Source organism: Necator americanus, chromosome V (assembly GCF_031761385.1).
Source record: "Necator americanus strain Aroian chromosome V, whole genome shotgun sequence".
NCBI classification, from domain to species: domain Eukaryota; kingdom Metazoa; phylum Nematoda; class Chromadorea; order Rhabditida; family Ancylostomatidae; genus Necator; species Necator americanus.
Genome location: NC_087375.1, coordinates 23,134,078 through 23,153,069, shown reverse-complemented (window position 1 = coordinate 23,153,069; position 18,992 = coordinate 23,134,078). Strand labels below are relative to the sequence as shown.

At 41.2% G+C, this 18,992-nt stretch overlaps 1 protein-coding gene across 2 annotated transcripts; it reads right to left on the bottom strand.

Annotated features, from left to right (window-relative positions):
- Positions 1–169: 169 nt before the first annotated feature.
- On the bottom strand, positions 170–15,823 carry RB195_014933 (uncharacterized protein; the record flags this gene model as incomplete). 2 transcript variants are annotated; one of them, XM_064205412.1, is made up of 10 exons in its annotated part: positions 170–201; positions 277–373; positions 1,659–1,735; positions 1,803–1,927; positions 2,998–3,103; positions 3,325–3,477; positions 3,546–3,689; positions 3,744–3,825; positions 5,331–5,420; positions 15,722–15,823. In XM_064205412.1, 10 exons carry the CDS (start codon positions 15,821–15,823, stop codon positions 170–172), a joined length of 1,008 nt encoding a protein of 335 aa, XP_064061293.1. The 2 variants fall into 2 exon arrangements, with proteins under 2 accessions (XP_064061293.1, XP_064061294.1); XM_064205413.1 differs by having other exon boundaries at positions 184–201; positions 272–373.
- Positions 15,824–18,992: the final 3,169 nt, after the last annotated feature.

The following is an 18,992-nucleotide window of genomic DNA, read 5'->3' as shown; positions in this document are numbered from 1 at the left end:
TAGCGACGCTTCACTTCTCACGCTTGTTTTCCAAACCACATAAAAATTCTTATTGTATGCGGAAGTATTTATTGAAATGAGTATAGTAGTGAAATTCTGGTCAGAATAGTTGATTGGAACAAATCGTATTGTATCGAATGGTGAAATCGAATTGCATCGAATGGTTACGTCAGTCGTTAACAGCTACAGCAATGACAGCGTCTGAAATGAAGGCCCATTTGACAAGAACGGATGAAAGTTTCATAACAATGGACTTGGAATCGCTACAAACTTCACCCTCCAGAGTTTTAATTGTTCCACTTGTGCGGTGCAGCGATTCTGCCACACTGACTTGTGTCGCTTCACTATGCATACTGATGTCGTTTGCCTCGGCCTAAGATGAACCTTCCCAAGTTTTGATGAATGAGAATAAGGATACAAAGCCTTAACAAAAGTAGTGCAATTTTCTCTTCTTTGTCAAGTGTTGAGACATTTACGGGACTAGAAACTCGCAGGACTTCCCAGAATTCCACTTTCTCCAAGGATTTTCTTTTCAAATCAAGTGTTTCCCGTTTCTTTCTTGCGATTTGAAATCTGTTCTAAGGCATCAACCCACGAATCTGAGGTGGTGCAGATTCCAAGTGGAGTATTTTTATGAGGGATAGTAGATCATGGGGAGGGCGAGAGAGAGAAGATGCGGCGCGTGCACAAGGCTGGCGCGCTCTAGTCGAACTCCCTGTAGAAAAAAGTGCCCCGAACCGTATTTTTCAGGCCATTTTTTACGGCAATTAGGAAGAAATGGACGGAATCAATCTCCTCCCCATAACCTACTATGCCGTATACGAATACTCCACCTGAAATCCGCACCACCTCAGATCCGTGAAGTGATGCCTTTAATTTTCAGTAATGCTCCATTTAATTGCTTCTTAACAGGGGAAAAGAGAGAAGCCAAAAATCGACGAACTACATCTGTCTGAGAAAGAAGAGGGTACAACGAAGGCATTGACAGTGAAAAAAATACGTGGCGGGACGTAAAATAAAGGCGAAAAATTGATGGCTAAGAAGAAATTATTGGAAACGAATGTTTGAAAACGCTGGCCGTGAGTACAACATTGAGGTGACAGCAGTTTGTTGGCGGGTTCCAGCAAAAGTTCCACCAGCGATACCAAAAGCTGTGCTCTTTCAAAAAAAAAAAAATAAACCAGATGATTACACTTTTTGTGCATTAAAAGTTCTATTCAAAGAATATTTACAAAGATTAGTCGAGTTCGTGATCTCCGTGCTGCGTTCAATTGGGCTTCCGATGGATTTATGGAGGCATTTGCCTGATCAGATCCTTAGTCAATCTGTTTCGCTCATAGGTTGGTTTTTTATTCCCCTTTCGCCTTTTCCAATCTCAGAAAGCACGCAATGCATTTTGTGTGCCATGGCTAGCGAGCAGTCGCGTAGCGGTCGGAACTATGGCAGTTAATCATCGTTTCGTTTCTGGAGAAGGAATAAGACGTCTTTTGAGATATTTTCTCGCCATTCTGTGGCTGCAAACCTTTCGCTAGAAATCTAGTAAGGACCGCTTCACAAGATAGCTGCTCTGAAATAATAGCCGCATTTCGTTCTGAAAACTACTCCAAGTGAAGTGATTTCCTTATTTCTCATATTTCCTCATACATAGAGATAAATACCTGCTGATTTGGTCCATTTACTTGTTCGTTCGCGAAGCCTCTCCAATTCAAGTGCAATTCATCCCGATAGTTGAAGTCTGAGAAGATATTTGATAGGCTCCGAACTGCAAAGTGCGCTGCACATAGGACAAAATATATTCTAACCTTCGATAATAAAGGCTGATTGGGTGAATGCACAGCAGCAGACGAACAAAGACATAAGAAAGAACATGAATATAAGCGTTACAAGGGCGGCAATATTCCCTCCCTTCTCCCAATTTGAAGTGAGCCTGAAAACAGGTGCAAATTCTGAGCCTATTTTTATTAGAGCATCGACAGCAACGCACATTTTTCTTTTTCAAAGGGTACAGTGAATAAATTTGTTTCCTTGCACATCTTAATCGCCGCATTGCAAAACATGTGGATTGGAGGAAAATCCTTGCATAACGAATAAAGTATATAGTGTCTGGCGTTAATCAATCCGCTCGGGATGTGCCACCGCGTTCACATCAATTCAGAATCGTTTGAGGTTTACGAACGTGCAACTCGCCTCTGCAGTGACTTGCGGAGGGGTCAAGTCAGTGTTTTCATCCTCGTAGGCAAATCTAGTACCAATCTTTCCACCCTGGAAGGATGAAACACTCGCAGAGCACTGGGGTAGAATCGAAACTTCGATCGATCATGCTGAAGCCACAGCGGAACCTCTTACTCACTGCACTACACCGCCCCAAATCCTTGCATATCGACAAAAAAATCTACATTCTAGAACGTGATGCACCGATGTATCACACGGATTCTCATATTCGAAAATCTGTGACCAACTGATGGTCATAGCACATTTGCGCAATCCCTTGTAATGTGGATACTATCCATCGAACATTAACAACTCGATGGTAAAATCCATGTAGCGATAGGAGAGTGTTTTAGAAGTGTTGTTAGTTGTGCACTACAGTTGGTCAAACCCTCCCTGAGCAACCAAAACCGCCTGCGCAGTTGGGCCGGAAGTTATGTTATTTAAACGAGATTATACGTGACTATCTCCTGCGTCCGTTGTGATTATCCAACTCGTTACGGAGTCAGGGTGCCTGGTGACTGAAATTTGAGTCAGTCAAAGAGAAAGGAAGAAGGTGAAAGAAGGATATTGTGCTTGCATCCGCCATCAAGAACGTAACATAACATCAAGAGCGAAGCAAAGAGCGGAGAAAAAAAAAGGTAACAGCGTAAAGGAACTTTAAAGATCACCCGCTTCTCACTCGGATTTCAACTAACCCTGCGAGTAAGTCTTAGCAACGGATAAAATTCAAAAATGCATTGGAACAAAATTAGATAAATCGTCGTTTTACAGAAATGAACAGCTAACCTGAACTTCTCGTCCTGTCCCTCTTTTGCTATTTGAGCATACAAGTTTTTCAAGTCCAAAGCAACAGGAACCCCAGCGATGTGGGTTGCGAGAGCGTGTACAGCATCTATGTAAGTTGCACTGTGAAATGTAATAACACATCAGTACGGTCGGGAAGGAATGACCTGACTTGAATAAGCGACTGCGCTTGAATCGACGCGGTCGGACCCTCGACTAGCTCCATGGTCAGATTGGATCCGCCGAAAACCCCACCGTTATTCCCATTCCTTACGCAACTGCACTACAAGTGAGGTCGTTTTTACTCGACTTTAAGCTTCATGGACTTACTCATGTCAGGAAAGAGGTGAGTTCCTGTTATGAAAGGAACCGCAGCAAGATGGACCAAAATATTTTCGTTAGTCTCATACTCAGTAACGACGAGTGAACAATTAAAACATGGAACAAGTTTCCAAAAACTTATACGCTTATGATTCTTCACTCCTGCAAATTTTGCAATACACAGACTACAAAATTAAAAGATTTACGTTGTATAAGATTGGGTCACGCACTGGCCAGCAACGTAGAGGTCTTGTCTATATCACACGTGGGTGCACCTAACATTACGATAGCCGTTCGAGTTTGCGTGTAATTCTTTCGACTAACCATATTTACCACCTCAGCACATGCTTCTCCTCGAGGTAAAGGTAGACCTTCTGAAAACTCTTATATTGGCGCTTTTGAATATTTAGTAACCATAATTTGTATACGATTCCCGGTGTGAGTGGTGTTCATTTCCAACAGCAGAATCCGCGTCGATTTTAATAGACAGAAAATATCATCGAATAATTTCTGAAAGGAGGAGATATGAAAATTAAGTATGTTATCTTATTCACTTCTCAGAAAGCTCCAAATTCTTCTGTTGAAACAATCTGATTCGGAGGCCTATTTAGGCATCCCGATTATAATAACCACCATTTTTTCGCAGCGTTACACTTCTTTTTTTAAAGTAGTTGCAAAACATGTGCCCAATGAACCTTATCTCTCAAGAACCCTCAAAATGTCGATAATTGAGAGTTCACGATTTCTTGGAGGTTCAGGGCCTCCCAGTTCTTCCACGACTAAATCGAGTCAAAATGATTCGACTTGCGGTGCAGTTGCATAAGAAGTTGAGCTAGAAAGTGCACGGAAGGACCCTCGCCCAGCGCCACAGGCAGATGGAGATACCGAGGGTTTCATGATGAGTACAATTACGCAACTACACCGAGAATTATTCCGCTTTACTCCACGCTTCATTTTATCTACTATCGGAACTTTTCTTGGACTCCTACCTTAAACAAGGATAACGATCCTTCACTTAGGAGGAAAACCTGTTAATAGTGGCAGAAAAGTAGTTTTTTGATGAATCCTTTCCTTACTTTCGCTGTTAAGGAAAGCTTTATGGAAAATTCAAGTCACTGGTGGGGAAAACGTGTAGACGAGTGTAAACAATCACGCGTACTGTATCCCAGTGAAATGAAATTTTGGTGCATTATAGATTTTCATCATAGTTATTACCTCGGATAACACTTGATAGGGATGTTAACGAGATTCCGAGAGAAGCTCAGCATGACAAGGCATGGGCAGGCAGGTGCGAAATAAGCTTCACATTTTGATCGGCATCACAGCTAATTCGGTCACAGTAAACTAAAGTAGTTTCAGTAAAAGAAATATTTCGAATTTTTGAGTGATCGCAATAAGATCCCAGCAACACCTTGGTATTGTTGTTTTAGACGAGTATCCTAACAACTTATAATCCGATTTTTAATAGCGCCCTAGAATACATTCAACTATGATGAGGTACGCGTGAAGGCAGGAGTTTGTGACCTTGCTCTTCTACGATCCCGATAGAAAGCTGGCGTTTTCGCCACGCTATATACACTTCTTAGAGCATTGATGGTAGGTTAGAGGCGAACGAGGGCCCGAGTTCACCGTCGCGTCGCTTCACCCAATTGAATGTGTTCTTGGGTGGCGGTGTATAGTCTGATCAAAATGAGCTGAAGCTAGGTACATTTCAGTATGCGGTTGAGATGACCAGGTTGGTGCGGTTAGGATCGAAGGGGGGGGGGGGAAGGGGGGTCAGGGGGGAGGGGGACCGTTGCTAGCACCTCTGAGCGCTTCAGCTTACGATGGTCGCAACTCGATCACATACATTCACATATATTTACCATGTCTCGAAGCAGATAGATAGAAACATTTGGAAATTGTGAATTTTGAGGGTTTCTGATGAAGATCAGCAAACTTCATAGAGCACAAATGCACAGGACAATGTCCACTGCAGTGGATAGAGAAAAAAAAAGACACGAAGAATAACCCACTTTTTCATAATGAGTACGCATTCTGTGAAATATCACAATTGTGGGGTTTTGAGGTGTGTCGATCGGTGAGTACAAGTCGCACCATTCTAGCTAAATGATGTAGTTGTTAATGGAGTTGAGGAACTACTAATTCAGTTACTTTTTTTTGAATTAACGACTACTCTTAAAGGCATCACCCCACGAATCTGAGGTGTTGCAGATTTCAGGTGGAGTATTCGTATACGGGATGGGAGACTACGGAGAGGGAGGTGATTCCGTCCATTTCTTGCTAATTGCCGTAAAAAACGGCCCGGAAGATGCGGCGCCGCACAAGACTGGCGCGCTCCAATCGAACATCTTGTACAAAATGGTGCGCCAAAACGAATGAAGCCGTATCTTACGGGCCGTTTTTTACGGTAATTAGGAAGAAATGGACGGAATCACCCTCCTCTCCGTAGTCTCCCATCCCTTATACGAATACTCCACCTGAAATCTGCACCACCTCAGATTCGTGGGGTGATGCCTTTAAGCTTCCTTACGCGTGAAAACCAGAACAGAGTCGAGATGCAAGACAAGCTCTAGATTTCCACCCGATAGATAGTAGGTTTTCTATTAAACACATTCATTCGTTATTGTTTATTTGTTATTTATACACCAGTCCTAAAGTCCGGCTAAAGCAGGACTTCAGAAAGTCCTACTTTAGTCGGACATTCACACTTTCTGCGGTGCTCGATTTGCTTGCCTCCACTAATCAATGGAAATCAATAGTAGTGGCATTTTCTGCAAAATTAGAATCGGGTTTTCCTAACAACGTTTTCTTCTTCTTTTTTCAAAATAGATTTAAACAAAATATTCACCAGTTTTTTGAAACGCGTCATTTCAACATTTGGAGAAAGTTCAAACTTCAGCTTCAAACACTATCATAAAAAAAAGTAGACACAATTTGAAAGCATCCCCCAAGGGTTTTCTTTCTGCTTTCCCTCAAGAGTTATCACAGAATGATGTTTTAACATAAAATGACGTGAACGACATCATCGTAGTGATAAAGGTAACGCTCCACGTCAGATCACGCAAGCCGTTTACTGCTATTTAAGCGACCGGTTTCATTCTTCTTTTCACATTGTGAGCAAGGCATGTTACCAATCTGAGGCAAATGTGCAAGGAAATGGACGCGCGGAGTAGTCGTAGAGGCGAAATGCAACACGGGCAGTGACCATAAATGACGCCTCATTTACCTTTTGTGACATGCACACTAAGTTACCGCGCTACTGGCCAAAGGTACACCTATTGCACGCCACTGGACTCCTGTTGCCCCATCCTACCGCTTTATGATGTCGGCGCACCAATCCGACGCCGTGGGATGCGTTGCACCCCATTCTATAGATTTCTGGCGTTAGCACACCAACTCTACGCCATGAGCCACACTTTTAGAATTTCGTAACTGACGCACACACCAGGCAGAATAAACCCCTTATTATACAGAATGATTTTTCACTCATTTATCGTATTTTCACGAAACATTGTAACGAATTAGTCGACTGCATACATAGCATTTGTCACTGCTTGCGATCTTCTCCCACTTCTCGCCTTTTATGGTTATGCCACTTCGCTGGAAATCCAGATCATTTTTGGGCATGGAAATTCATTTCTAAGCAATCGATTCGTCTATGATGTTCTCTTACTACATGATTTAGATATCTCCATGTGTCTCGACGGCCTCGGTCTCAATGAAACGCGAAAAAAGTAGATGCAGAGAATGCTGATTTTTGCCGCTCATAAATTCCATTTCAAGTTATGCTATCTTACTCAAGGATGAAAAAAAAACATATCAGAGCAGGAAAGATTCTTTCAAACTACGTTCAACTTTTTTCAAGTTCCATGCCAATTCTGAATAAACGAAGAGATTAAAACGCTACGAATTTATGTTCCAACCTAATACGTAAAGTCCGCGTAAAAACGGATGACAACATGACGACGCAATAGTTTCTGGATGAAGGCGAGCACTGAATTCAGTCTACAATATGCGGAAAGCTCCCGATTCCTCTTTCATCTTCGGTCTTTTGTGGTTTCTGCATTTTTTTTTGTACAATTTTGTTAGAATGGACCTACGTAGTACTATCGAAGTTCCTCTTCATCAGTTTTATAGTTTGTGTTGCTCCTAGGACGCCTCTGAGTTCTTAGTTTGTATGAATTTAGGTTTTGTACCTTTTTTATGAAATTGTGTGAGATTTTGCGTTTCCTTGAAGAGGACAGTTTTCAAGAACTGGATTTCTGCACTACTTTACTTTTGATCTTGTATCGTTGACCTTGACCGATAAAACTAGTGGGAAAATGACTTTGTTAGGACTATGTAAGAGCATTAGGGTATTGCTTTACTAAAAGGCAATTGTCGAAGATAATCCACTTAAAACAACACTTGAGATTGCCCAAGAACTAAGCATTGACCATTCAACAGTCCTCCACCATTTAAAAAAAACTGGAAAGGTGAAAAGTTTAACTAATGGGTGCCGCACGAACTGTGCGAATCTCGAAGAAACTGCCGTCTTGAGATCTACTCAACGCTTCTATTACACAACAAGAACGATTAATTTCTCGATTGTATTTTTACTTGCGAGAAATGGATATTTTACGACAACAGGAAGCGTTCTGCTTAACAATAAATAGGGATGAAGCCCCCAAACAATTCCCGAAGCCAGGATTCCACCCGAAGAAGACCATTGTGAGTGTTGTGGTGTGCTACATGTGTAATCTACTACATCTTCATGAAACCTGATGAGACCATCGTAGGAGAGAAGTAGACATGTCAAAGAATGGCCCAATTCTTGTGCACGACAGTGCCCCGTAACACATCTTAAGGTGACGCTACTGATGTTAGACAAGTCAGGCTTCGAGGCTCTGCCTCACCCATCATATTCGCTAGATCTTTCGCCAACCGACTATCACTTTTTTAAACATCTGGGCAGCTGCCTAAGAAGTAAGTTCTCCCAAAGCAAACTGATGCCGAAACTGACTTCCGGAAGTTCGTGGACTTAATAAATCCGGACTTTTGTGGAGAGGGAATAACAAAACTCGAGTCTCGTTGGCAAATACGCGTGGACTGTAATGGTTCTTATTTCGATTTATAAAGTTGATTTTGAGTCTAGTATTAGCGCTTCGAAACGAATGTTTGAAAAAATTAATTTTGCGCCAACTTAATGCTGTGCTACGAAGATTGCACGTAGTTCCTAATTGTACGGGAACACGTGGTCTTTTTTCCGCAATAACATGCGTTTCGCGCGGACCAAGTAGTATTTCCATGAAACTTAACTACAACTTAGAGTAATTAAGTGTTGAGTGCAACTTTGATAGTAGTTACGAAGATTGCAAAATGCAGTCTTCTTGCCAAAATGTCACCTGCTTCAATTTTTGATCACGTTGGAAAACACAATCACTGCACTTGGACTTGCACGGATAATCGCTTTAGAGGTTTGTGAAGCAAGAGCTGCAAGCGAAACTTCTTTCTCTTCGTTTCTAGGCAATTTTTTACATGAACCTTGTGTATTGCGTGGAGCATCTTCAATAAATATCTGACGATTCGGCGCCTTTGCCGTTTGCAGAGGCTTAAGCAGAGGTCAGGAATAAACGGTCTCATGTTTTGCTCCTCAAATGCCATTCCATTCCAAGTTTGGATTTTGATAATTGTTCAGGAACCGTTCCATGAAATGTGTAATTTCCGGTTATACACACGTTTCGCATCCAAAAACTAGTGTGTGCCATCATAACACCCATGCTGTTGTCTGCAGCAATACACTTCTTATGCAAAATTTTACGCGAGGGCAAATTTTCCCTTTGCGTTCCCTTGATCGCTGAGGATGTTGGTGAGGCTCAGATACTGGAAAAAGTTTCAATCGACTTAGCTCATTAGCACGTTGAGAGAACAAGAAAAATGCATTCAAATAACAAAAATATTGGATAATTGCATAAGTTCGTGCCTAATTTCCACAGACAGCATCAAATGTATTGTATTGAGATTAGTTCTAGCACTTTTGCTTCTTTTTTTGCATGCACTGAAAAAATTATAATGTTTTGTACCACCTTAGTATCAAGTACCATTCAAATAAGTTGATTCGTTCAGAAAATTTCTTGGAAACCGAGGACAAAAACGTTCATTCGCGGTATGTAACGAATTTCGAAGCGTGCGTGTTGCGACTGCACAAAAAACATTTCGGGTGTTGAGTCGTGCTCCTGCGCCTCGGGTAGTTGAAAGGTGGTTTGGCAGATTTCGAAATAGAGATTTCACTTTGGAAAATCAAATGCTCAACTCTGGTCGGTCCTCTGACGATAGCGTGAGCACCTCGGTGGAAGATCACCCAAGATTTACAACTGAACTGATTACTGAGGAGTTGAAATTCAATGTTATTTATGCATGCACATTTATTTGCATGGGTGTAGTGTAGCGGTTAGAGCTTCCGTTTCCTGCACGATCGATCGGAGGTTCGATTCTGCCTCAGTGCTCTTCGAGTGTTTTCACCGCTGAAGATTAGCTTTGGATCGGACGCGAACTTTTGCAACCATCCATTACATCCCGTAAGAGTAAGAAAAACCGTTTATATGATATAAACATGCTGTCTGTTTGCTTTGCTTGCCTGTTCATATCATAACTCGCTGCTGATTTGATCGACTCGATACAAACCTTGTCCACAGACACTTTGGGACAGGATAGCAGACCTCAGGCCACGTCTCCTACTGGGGGGGGGGGGGGGGGCGCTCAGGAGGTACCCAAGCAAATTGGGTGCAGCCGAAGTGTGTGTGTGCAGCAGCGGCCGCCGCTACGCCTGTCCAGGCGCACTGTCCATCCTACCAGGCTCTGCCCACTCCTTACACAGAAAGCCTGCAAGATATCTCTACTTGGATACCCTGGCAAAACGAGCTTGCAAGGAAATGAAATTGTAAAACATGGGCTCCACAATGAGGAACCCGTTTGTAAATGAAGATTGCCTGATAAAAATGACGGAAAATATGTTATATTTTCAAGAATGACAAAACAATGATGGAGTAACAGAATGCAAAAGTAAAATCCACTTATTTATTAGAAAGGCAACGAAATGCGATGTTAGCTGTGACCTCCGTTGATCTTGTTTAAAGTCACATCCACTATAATGTGAGATACTCCCCCTACTGCTTTCATAGTTCGAGGAGGCAAATAAAGTTCATAAAGGTGAGTATGATAGCTATATTTATAACACATATTCTAGTAAGGGCGGGTGTAGTGTAGCGGTTAGAGGTTCCGCTCCCTGCACGATCGATCGGAGGTTCGAATCCGCCCTAGTGCTCACCAAGCCTTTCATCCCTCCGTGGTCGATAAATTGGTACCAGACTTGTCTGGGAGGATAAAAACACTGACTTGGCACATCGGCTAGCCACCGCAAGTCATTGTATAGGCCAGATACACGTTCGTAAACCTCAAACGATTCTGAATTGAAGTGAACGTGGGGGCGCATCCCAAGCGGATTGATTAACGCCAGAAACTTTACTTTAACTTATATTCTAGTAGTTACGATTTCTATCTTTTTGTATGAGTAAAAATTTGGCTTCATTTTGTACCCTTGTTAGTTGGCGATCTATACATATATATCCATGTATGTACCACTTCATATTTTTCCGTGTTTAAGAAATCGATATGCCTAGAAGCAAAAGTTCACTGACGGTTATGCGGGCTCTTATCCGCAAAATATGCCTGCAGGGACAGTGTGTATCTGCAAGACAGTTTTCGCACTTGCAGGATGACTGATAGCATTAACAGTGAGTCGAACACCAATAAAATAATCTAACACATACTAAAACAAATAAAAAACAAATAAATTGAAACAAACCATGTTTAGAAGAGTGTGAGAATAATACATAATATTAGAAAAATAAGGCGATTACGAATAGGATTTCAAGAACAAATAAAACCATCTCTGAGCTTGTCAAGTTTTGAATTCGATAAGAAGTATGGTATCTCTGGAATTTTACACACCACTCTATGCTCATGTCCACCGTCTACGCGGACTCCAACGGTCATCATCGCATTCCGGAGTTCTTAGAATTTTAGTCAATCTGCTTAGGCTCAGCTGTAGAAAGTAGATGGGCGGGGCATCCTGCATGCGTAGCGGAAAGGTCCGCTATCGCTGCCGATCGCAGCGCAGCGCAATCATCGACGCACACATCCCCTAAGGATATATTCTGACAGCCGCTCTGGGTACCTCCTGATGCGCACCCTTCCTATTGATCTGTCGACTAGGTCCATTCTATTGATTTCAAGCGCGTCAGGCGATATTATGAGATAAGATTAGCGATTGTAATCAATAGCCGATCGTTTGAAATAAAAATACGTCACTTAGTTGAGGGTATTTCTAGTGAAGTATACAGGTTTTTGTTTCGTTCGGTGATATCTGCCCTCGCTGAAATGTATCCGATTGATTTCCCGCTATTTAGTTTTCACCCATGTTCGTGTCGATTTTTTTTACTGTGTATTCGTTCACACCTGTCACTGGAATTTTTAGAACTTATTCATCGGTCGTCAATCTCGTCGATTAGAACTAGTGAAAAATTGTCCTTACACTCATTCTTTCATTAGTTGATACATTGTTATGTCTCAGGTGGCTGAATGTTACCTAATATGTGTTGCTATTTGTAACAAGTGCGATGCAATCTTGAAGTAATATACGAATACGTTGACGACGTTCCCTGAACTGCTCATCTTAATCGAAAATCACATCTACCGACCCTGGTATCCGTTTAACTCCCATAGCATTCTGGGTCTGGGAAAAGGATCTCGCGTGAGGATTTCTCACCCCCTGTAGCAGGAGAATGATCTGCCAACCCACCACTCCCCATACTTTGAAGGGCCAGTCTTGTTGTGCAAAATTCAGGCGAAATTCTAGTGAGCTCTGTTCTATCTTGTTTTTCTTTTGTTCAGATAAATAAGCAATAAATAAATCTACCCAAAATTCTGAATGTAGTCAAAAGACTATTGTCCCTTTGAGACGGTTAGAGAGAAGACGTCGAATGCACTTTAGGAATGCTAAGTGACAGATTCGGAGTCCTCCGATAGTGGGTTACAGTTATTGCTGTCCGAACTGGCTGGCGATAGCTATAAGTACCACAACTAGTGCAGATGTGCGGCATTTAAATAGGTTATATCCAAGAGGTTGTCACGAGCGCAAAGAATGACTACTATAAGACGTGGTGACCTAGCAGCAGAAGCAATACAAATTCAGAAGATGAGCATAACATGAAAGAGGTCTCTACACGAAATAATGCGATGAACACAGTCTTATTTTTAAATTAGTGGCTAAGAGAATAATGTTTTACATAGATCACAAAGTTTGCTGCCCTAGTATCTATATTTCAAGCACCAGAATACTGAAGGTGTTAAGAGCGCAGTTGGCAGCAAATGTTCCACACGGAAATGTTCCACATGTCCACATGGCATCTCGCATACTGTCATCGCGTCGTCGCCGTATGTGGTTAACCACGTGAACGCGATGCGACCTCCCGAACGTACGCCCTTTCCCTGCCTGGCACAAGCTCCATCTATGCTCTGGCCTAAGGGCCACCCGCTTGAACACGTTTGGAGGTAACTCCCTAGTTGTGCGGAAGCAGTTCTGTCGCGTTCTGTATCCATAAGTTGATATCATCCAGACCTTGAGAAACTGCCGTATGCGATTTCCAATCCTTCTAATAATTATTCGTTCTTTCGTCTAGTCGGAAACGTATATGTTCCGGTTGTCCGAGAAAAGGAGGGATTGCTTCTTTGCTAAACTATTGAGTTGACTATGTGACGACCGTATGCGTTGACTTGTAAAGCTCGCTCGTGGACGTTCCTACGATTCCACCGTGGCCCTAAACCAGCCACCAGTGACCCTTAGTGATCCTCCTGACTGCATCTGTAGGAGTATTTCGGGACATGAGAATGCGTCTTTGACTTATCATAAAGTGTGTTGTTATGCGTGTTATGGAGTCATAGTCGCTGTTGATGTTACTTTGAGAATGAAAAGTTGATTATTGCAATCAGTTACCGTCATGCAGATTACGGTAGAACTAGAGCTTCATAAAAATTTGGAGAGTGAACCTAATACTGTGCACACGCAAAGTGGACTGTACAACACATTCACACGTACACAAAGGTGGAATGTCATCGCTGAGTAACTTCGTATGATCATAGTGTTGTCGAAAAGATGAGGGAGAGTCGTGCAAATAGAGATCGCATTGGCTATAGGATTTTTTTTGAAGTTCATTTGGCCTTTTTTCGCCTTAGTTCAGTTTAGTCATAGAATAATAATATAGAGAACATCGTAGAGCCCTCTTGTCGTTTCAAGTTTTGTGCACTCATCCATTTTTTCTTCAAGCAAATCATTTTCAAAAACGAAAATTGCATGAATTATGCTCACACACATAAAGTAGGATAGAGGCAGCAACGGAAATATTGGAATAGATGTTTTGGATTTTTCTCGAGCATTTCATCTGGAATCCTCGCTTATCTGTCATTATTTATCAGTTTCTCCGGAGCTAATATCGGCAACGTTCTCAATAATTCAATCCCATTATCATGGTCTAAAAACAAAAACTATTTCCCGGAAAATTTCAAACATATCTAGCGTTACCAACTTGAACCATTTGCTCATAAAATTTTAATCTTCAATCTTTGGGGCTTGTTTAAGTGCTGCTAGACGCTCAACTCTTTCTTTGGTTCTTCTTAGTTCTGCCTTCACAGCAAAAATCGGAACACCTTTACTGCTTTTTTTAATTTTCTATATAAGTGTTGGCGGCATCGTAAAGTACAGGGTGTCCGTAAAGTCATGGTGCACTTTCGACCAGTCACAGGAAAGCAACAGTACAAGATAGAAATTCGAAATCTTCTCCAAATAAAAGGAAAACCCTCCAGTTTCTGTACTATGATACACAAGTGTGTACGCACGCAGGTGATGACGCAACATTACGAACCGGGCAGCAGCGGATCAGCCCTCCCCAGTCAAGTACAAAGTATGCACGGTACAAAGTAAGGTCCAGTGTGTTCTGTGGCTTGCTGCGTTCCGTGAGCGAAGTGAATATTGTCGCGTGTGACCTGCTCTTAAGTTTGCCCATATGCTCGGAACCGTGGTGTCCGCTAACCGTTCACTGAAGAATGTGTTCTTGCGAGGTAATTATGTTCCACGTCCATTGAACAGATCCGAGTTACAAATGACGCTTGGGAATTAGCACGTTCTTCGCCGCATTCTCTCGTCTCATCCGAACTCGTTCCACGAGAGAACATCCTTTCGTTTAATTAGGTGCTCATCGGCTTGAATGATGCGCAGTGAACCAGCAACGATGTTCATTCTTATTGCACTAAGTACGCGATAGTAGCAAATCTACGCTACCCTCAAGTCTGTTTTTGGATGAAAATGGAGCCAAATTGGAAAGGAGGTGAAATCAAATACCCTTTTTAACAAAATAGGTTCTCGTCTTGCGGTCGCTCCTGTTGCTTCGCTACTTTGTAAACTTTCTCTGTTTCCGATCTTTTCCGAGTCAATGGATCGCTGTCGACCGAATAAATAACTGGTTACATCAATTATATGGTTGAGGAATTACTCGTTGTAGTTTTTTCGGGTTTAAAAACGCGTATGGAAATAAAGTGTTTGGAAAAAGAGAATGAGAAAGAATTTCAGGCCCTACATTATGTTTGCGCCTTGGTTTTCCTTTCAAATTTCACTGATACTAGATCCTCAACATGAAAGGTTAAGTGGAAAAACGAAGATGAAACAGTCTTATACTCATCCAGAAAGAGTATAAGAGAAAACACTACCGTAATACAACAATCATTAATCATTAAACAATCATTTTTACAAAAAAAAAACTTCCTAGAGAGCGGCTCCCTTAGCAATTCGAAACTCTTCGCTCAAATGTGTTCACTGGTGTTGTCGGCAAAAAGCAGACTATGCATGTTACAAGTATAACCTATTCCTACCATTTTACCATAACAATGAAGTTGTACAAAGTTGTTTAAAATTTGTATTTTGTACAGTCTATTTAATTCTTAGTGGTCTTCACCATGTTGAAATGAGTTTTTTCATTTATTTCGCATGTTATCCGGGGCAGAATATTCGGTTACAGCCTATTTCTGAACTCTTGTCTCTACTCTTGTTGCATGTGTATCGTAGGGATAGAATTAGGGTTGACTGCACAACCAATCGTGCTTTGCCGCGAAATACCGCTTTCGAAAATAATTTTGATGTGGAGCTCACATTCGTAAATAGTTCAATTAACGGTATGTGGTGGTACATTTTCTTCTTAAAATAATCACAGTGTAAGGAATTCGAAATATTGCGATGTTGGGTGACGGTGACATCTACGGATATTCCGCCATTTTTACAACGTTCGAACGTAGGATTGTAAAAAAACCTAGTAACCTGCGGCACTGTCGATCCGCTATCTTCTTTGAGGTCCTCGTTGAGATCTATAAAGGCGCCAAAAACAAGAACGAGTTGAGATACAAATGAAATTGACTTCATTCGACCGCGGTGATTAAGAGAATGATGCAAACTTCTCCGTTATCCGTAATGTTAGCTACAACATTGAGGAATCATTCCATAAACTACAAACGTAGAGTGGGTTAATTTTTGGAAAAGGCTGACGCTGCAGCAGAATTTTCGTTTGTGATGAAAACACGGGAACTAATTTAATCATAATTTGTTAGCGGAATTTAACTGTGCTGTGACTTCGCAGAACCCCCGACGGATGTATCGTTTGTGATCGAGGATTCAAACAGAATCGGTATGCAGTATTGTGAAGAGATTCTAATAAAGAAGTCCGCATTCTAGTGAGTTAGCAACGAACGTAACTTCGTGGTGAAAGCAGCTATAAAGCAGGTGAAAGGTGTATCTTAATGGTATTAATTTGTATTTTATTTTATTTTTGATTCTTCGAATTCGATTCTTAGAAATATACTTCTCACTTTTCTAAAACTCTAGTGCGTTTCTTATGGATTTTCAATGCTCTATGAAGAAGTGCTTCCGTGAAGCGTTTCGAGAAAGCTAAACCATTACTTTTAGGCCTCTGCATGTCCGTGGACATGCTTCACGTCTCCGTAAATAATAAACAAACAAGAAATGTTGAAAGAATATCCACTTTTTATAGTGTACAAGTTCTTTTCTGCTCAGAGTTGCAACAGAATCCCATCATTCATTCTCATCACTCGTATTTTCACGACATTGCATTTTCTTTTCCGTTAAACGTATGCGATTTTCCAGTTTCAGGTCTTTTCTTTGAGAATGTTCGAAAGAGAGAAGTCTCGGCTAGTGGGAAACTTGAACAATTCGACATCCTAGATTGATTCGCACTGTAATGAAGTGCAAATGTTTTTTTTTTTCTGTATTCGTTCGGTGTCCTTCTAGTCTCCTCGTTGACAAAATCGCTACTTTAATAGCTAAATCTGCCAAAAATTTAAATAAGAATGTTCGTAGGGCTTTTGGGGGAAATTTTGAAAGCTATGCTTTAAAAAAGTAATGAAGAAAATAGCAGTTGAAAAAATTTGAATGTTGGAAAAATTGAAACAAATGGGTTAACACTTTAATTAAACTTGTGGAAATATTCCTTCATAGCAGAAGAAAATGTTCACGTGAATAGCTGCCCTAGTTCCCTCTGACCACGCACAGACTGATTGTAGTCTTTGCGTGCAAATCTCTTTACGATTCTTCGCGCGCAGCAGCTAACAAAATCGTAGCGGATGCTTTTGAATGATTGCGTCGATGCCGTTGTTTCGATCCATGATCAACAGGACATGAACAGATTTTTGCAGTTCCCATAAATCATAAGCGCTAACGGGCGCTAACCAAATGGACAAACTAACCATACGCTTAGTAGAATAGATCAAGACTATTGGTGAAAAAACCGAGCGGTTGTGAGAGAAGGAGAGAAGAAAATCACGTTTCTCTGCACCTGTTCTGATTTAATCGGAACGAAAATGAAGGGTGACATCCTCACACTTTCACATAAAAGATTTCACATCCGTCATCCAAAGTTGAAATGCTTCTTCTGACAAATCAAGATCTCGTTGTGAGTCCTGTTCTTTTTCAAGACTTGTCCGCCGACAACTTTTTGCTCGACTGCTTTATTCAGCTCGTTGCCCGGTCGGCAATGTCATATTACTTTGTCTTTGAAATAATATTGCACTCTTAGTAGGATCGAGGTTTAGTCCAGTCATCTAGTCTTAACTACACAGTCTCATCTCCTTTGTTTCTCAATTTGTTTCATGAAGATGCGCAAAAGAATCTTGAAGTTGTGCTTTTCCGCCAGATTTGAATGGTTTCCTTTTCTTTGACACATTTTTCTTCTTTGGGATCTGTTGATATTCTCCCTGTGTTGCGTGTTTGGAAATTTGTTGCAGTTAATGACTTAGTTAAATTTTACATCACTTTTGTATTTGTTGCGAAAATTTATATACGTCGATCATGTTAAACGCACTTATAACGACTAAGAACAGTTGGATTTGATTAGTGGGCAACGGAGTCAGGAATAGAAGACAAGAAACTCGAAGATCGAATGAGTAATTTTCCAATTAAAATCACCTCCACATTATTCATGTTTGCATTTTTGAAAATATACTCTCAAGATTAAATTATAACCATAGGTTACATCGTCCTATGCTGCTCCAAACCACTCTTAATTTTCTTATTACTTTATTTCACATTACATTGAGGAACACAAATTCCTCAAAAACATTTTTTTAAACATTTGCCATTCGGTGGAAATTCTCCGTGACAAACCTGATTATAGTTTGTTTATAATCTGCTAACCTTGTGCAGCTCAGATCCAAACACTTTGCAGTGACATTTAGTGATTACATATGTTAGATCATGGAGATAGCGCATGGGAGAAGAAAAAGACACGTGAAAAATCAAGGAATAATTCAATCAATGGGTCAAATTGGATTGAACTAGAATGAATTAAATCAATTAAACAAATTGTAATCTAAGAAAGAATCGTTAATGATCACCTGTCCAAAGTCAACTTGAGATCGCATATACAAACATGTAGGGATTTTAAAGGACATTTTGTCTAACTACCCGCCAGTTCAACTAAGAGCGGGTACAGCATGCTTATTTTTTGAACGAGTTTTACTACATTTTGTATTTGTGACTAGAAAATGCTGTAATTATTGCTGTAGTTGCCGCGATTAACCAGTGTTTTCATCAGGAATAGTTAGAGAACTGGTACTATGTTATGTGTTTCGCATCTATCAAAACTACCTTGTCACATTTGGAGCTTGTAAACTTCCTTGTTGAGAGAGAAACAAGTTCTAGTAATGATCGTAATCATGTCGTTTGTGTAAGCGCAAACGTGTTTTTTTCAGAAGCTTGGTCATAAGTCATACCTAGTAACTACGTGCTTCAGCTTACAGGCTCCTTGAAGGTAGCGGCAGAAGTTAGGTAGTATGGAACCAGATGCAAGTGCAGAGTAGCGGGTGTAGATTACGGGTCAAGTTCACGGTCACGCTTCTCAGTCAAGTTTCCCTAGTCTTCCTCGAAATGACGTAGGAAACAGCGTGTGTTCATGTGAAGCAAGTTCGCTGTGGTTGTGCACGCTCCGCATCCTCAAGCGAGCGGTCGAAAATCGATGAAGTCTCTTCAGCCGCCATTTCAAATAAAACGAACTAATAGGCTGAGGGAACTCACGAGTTCT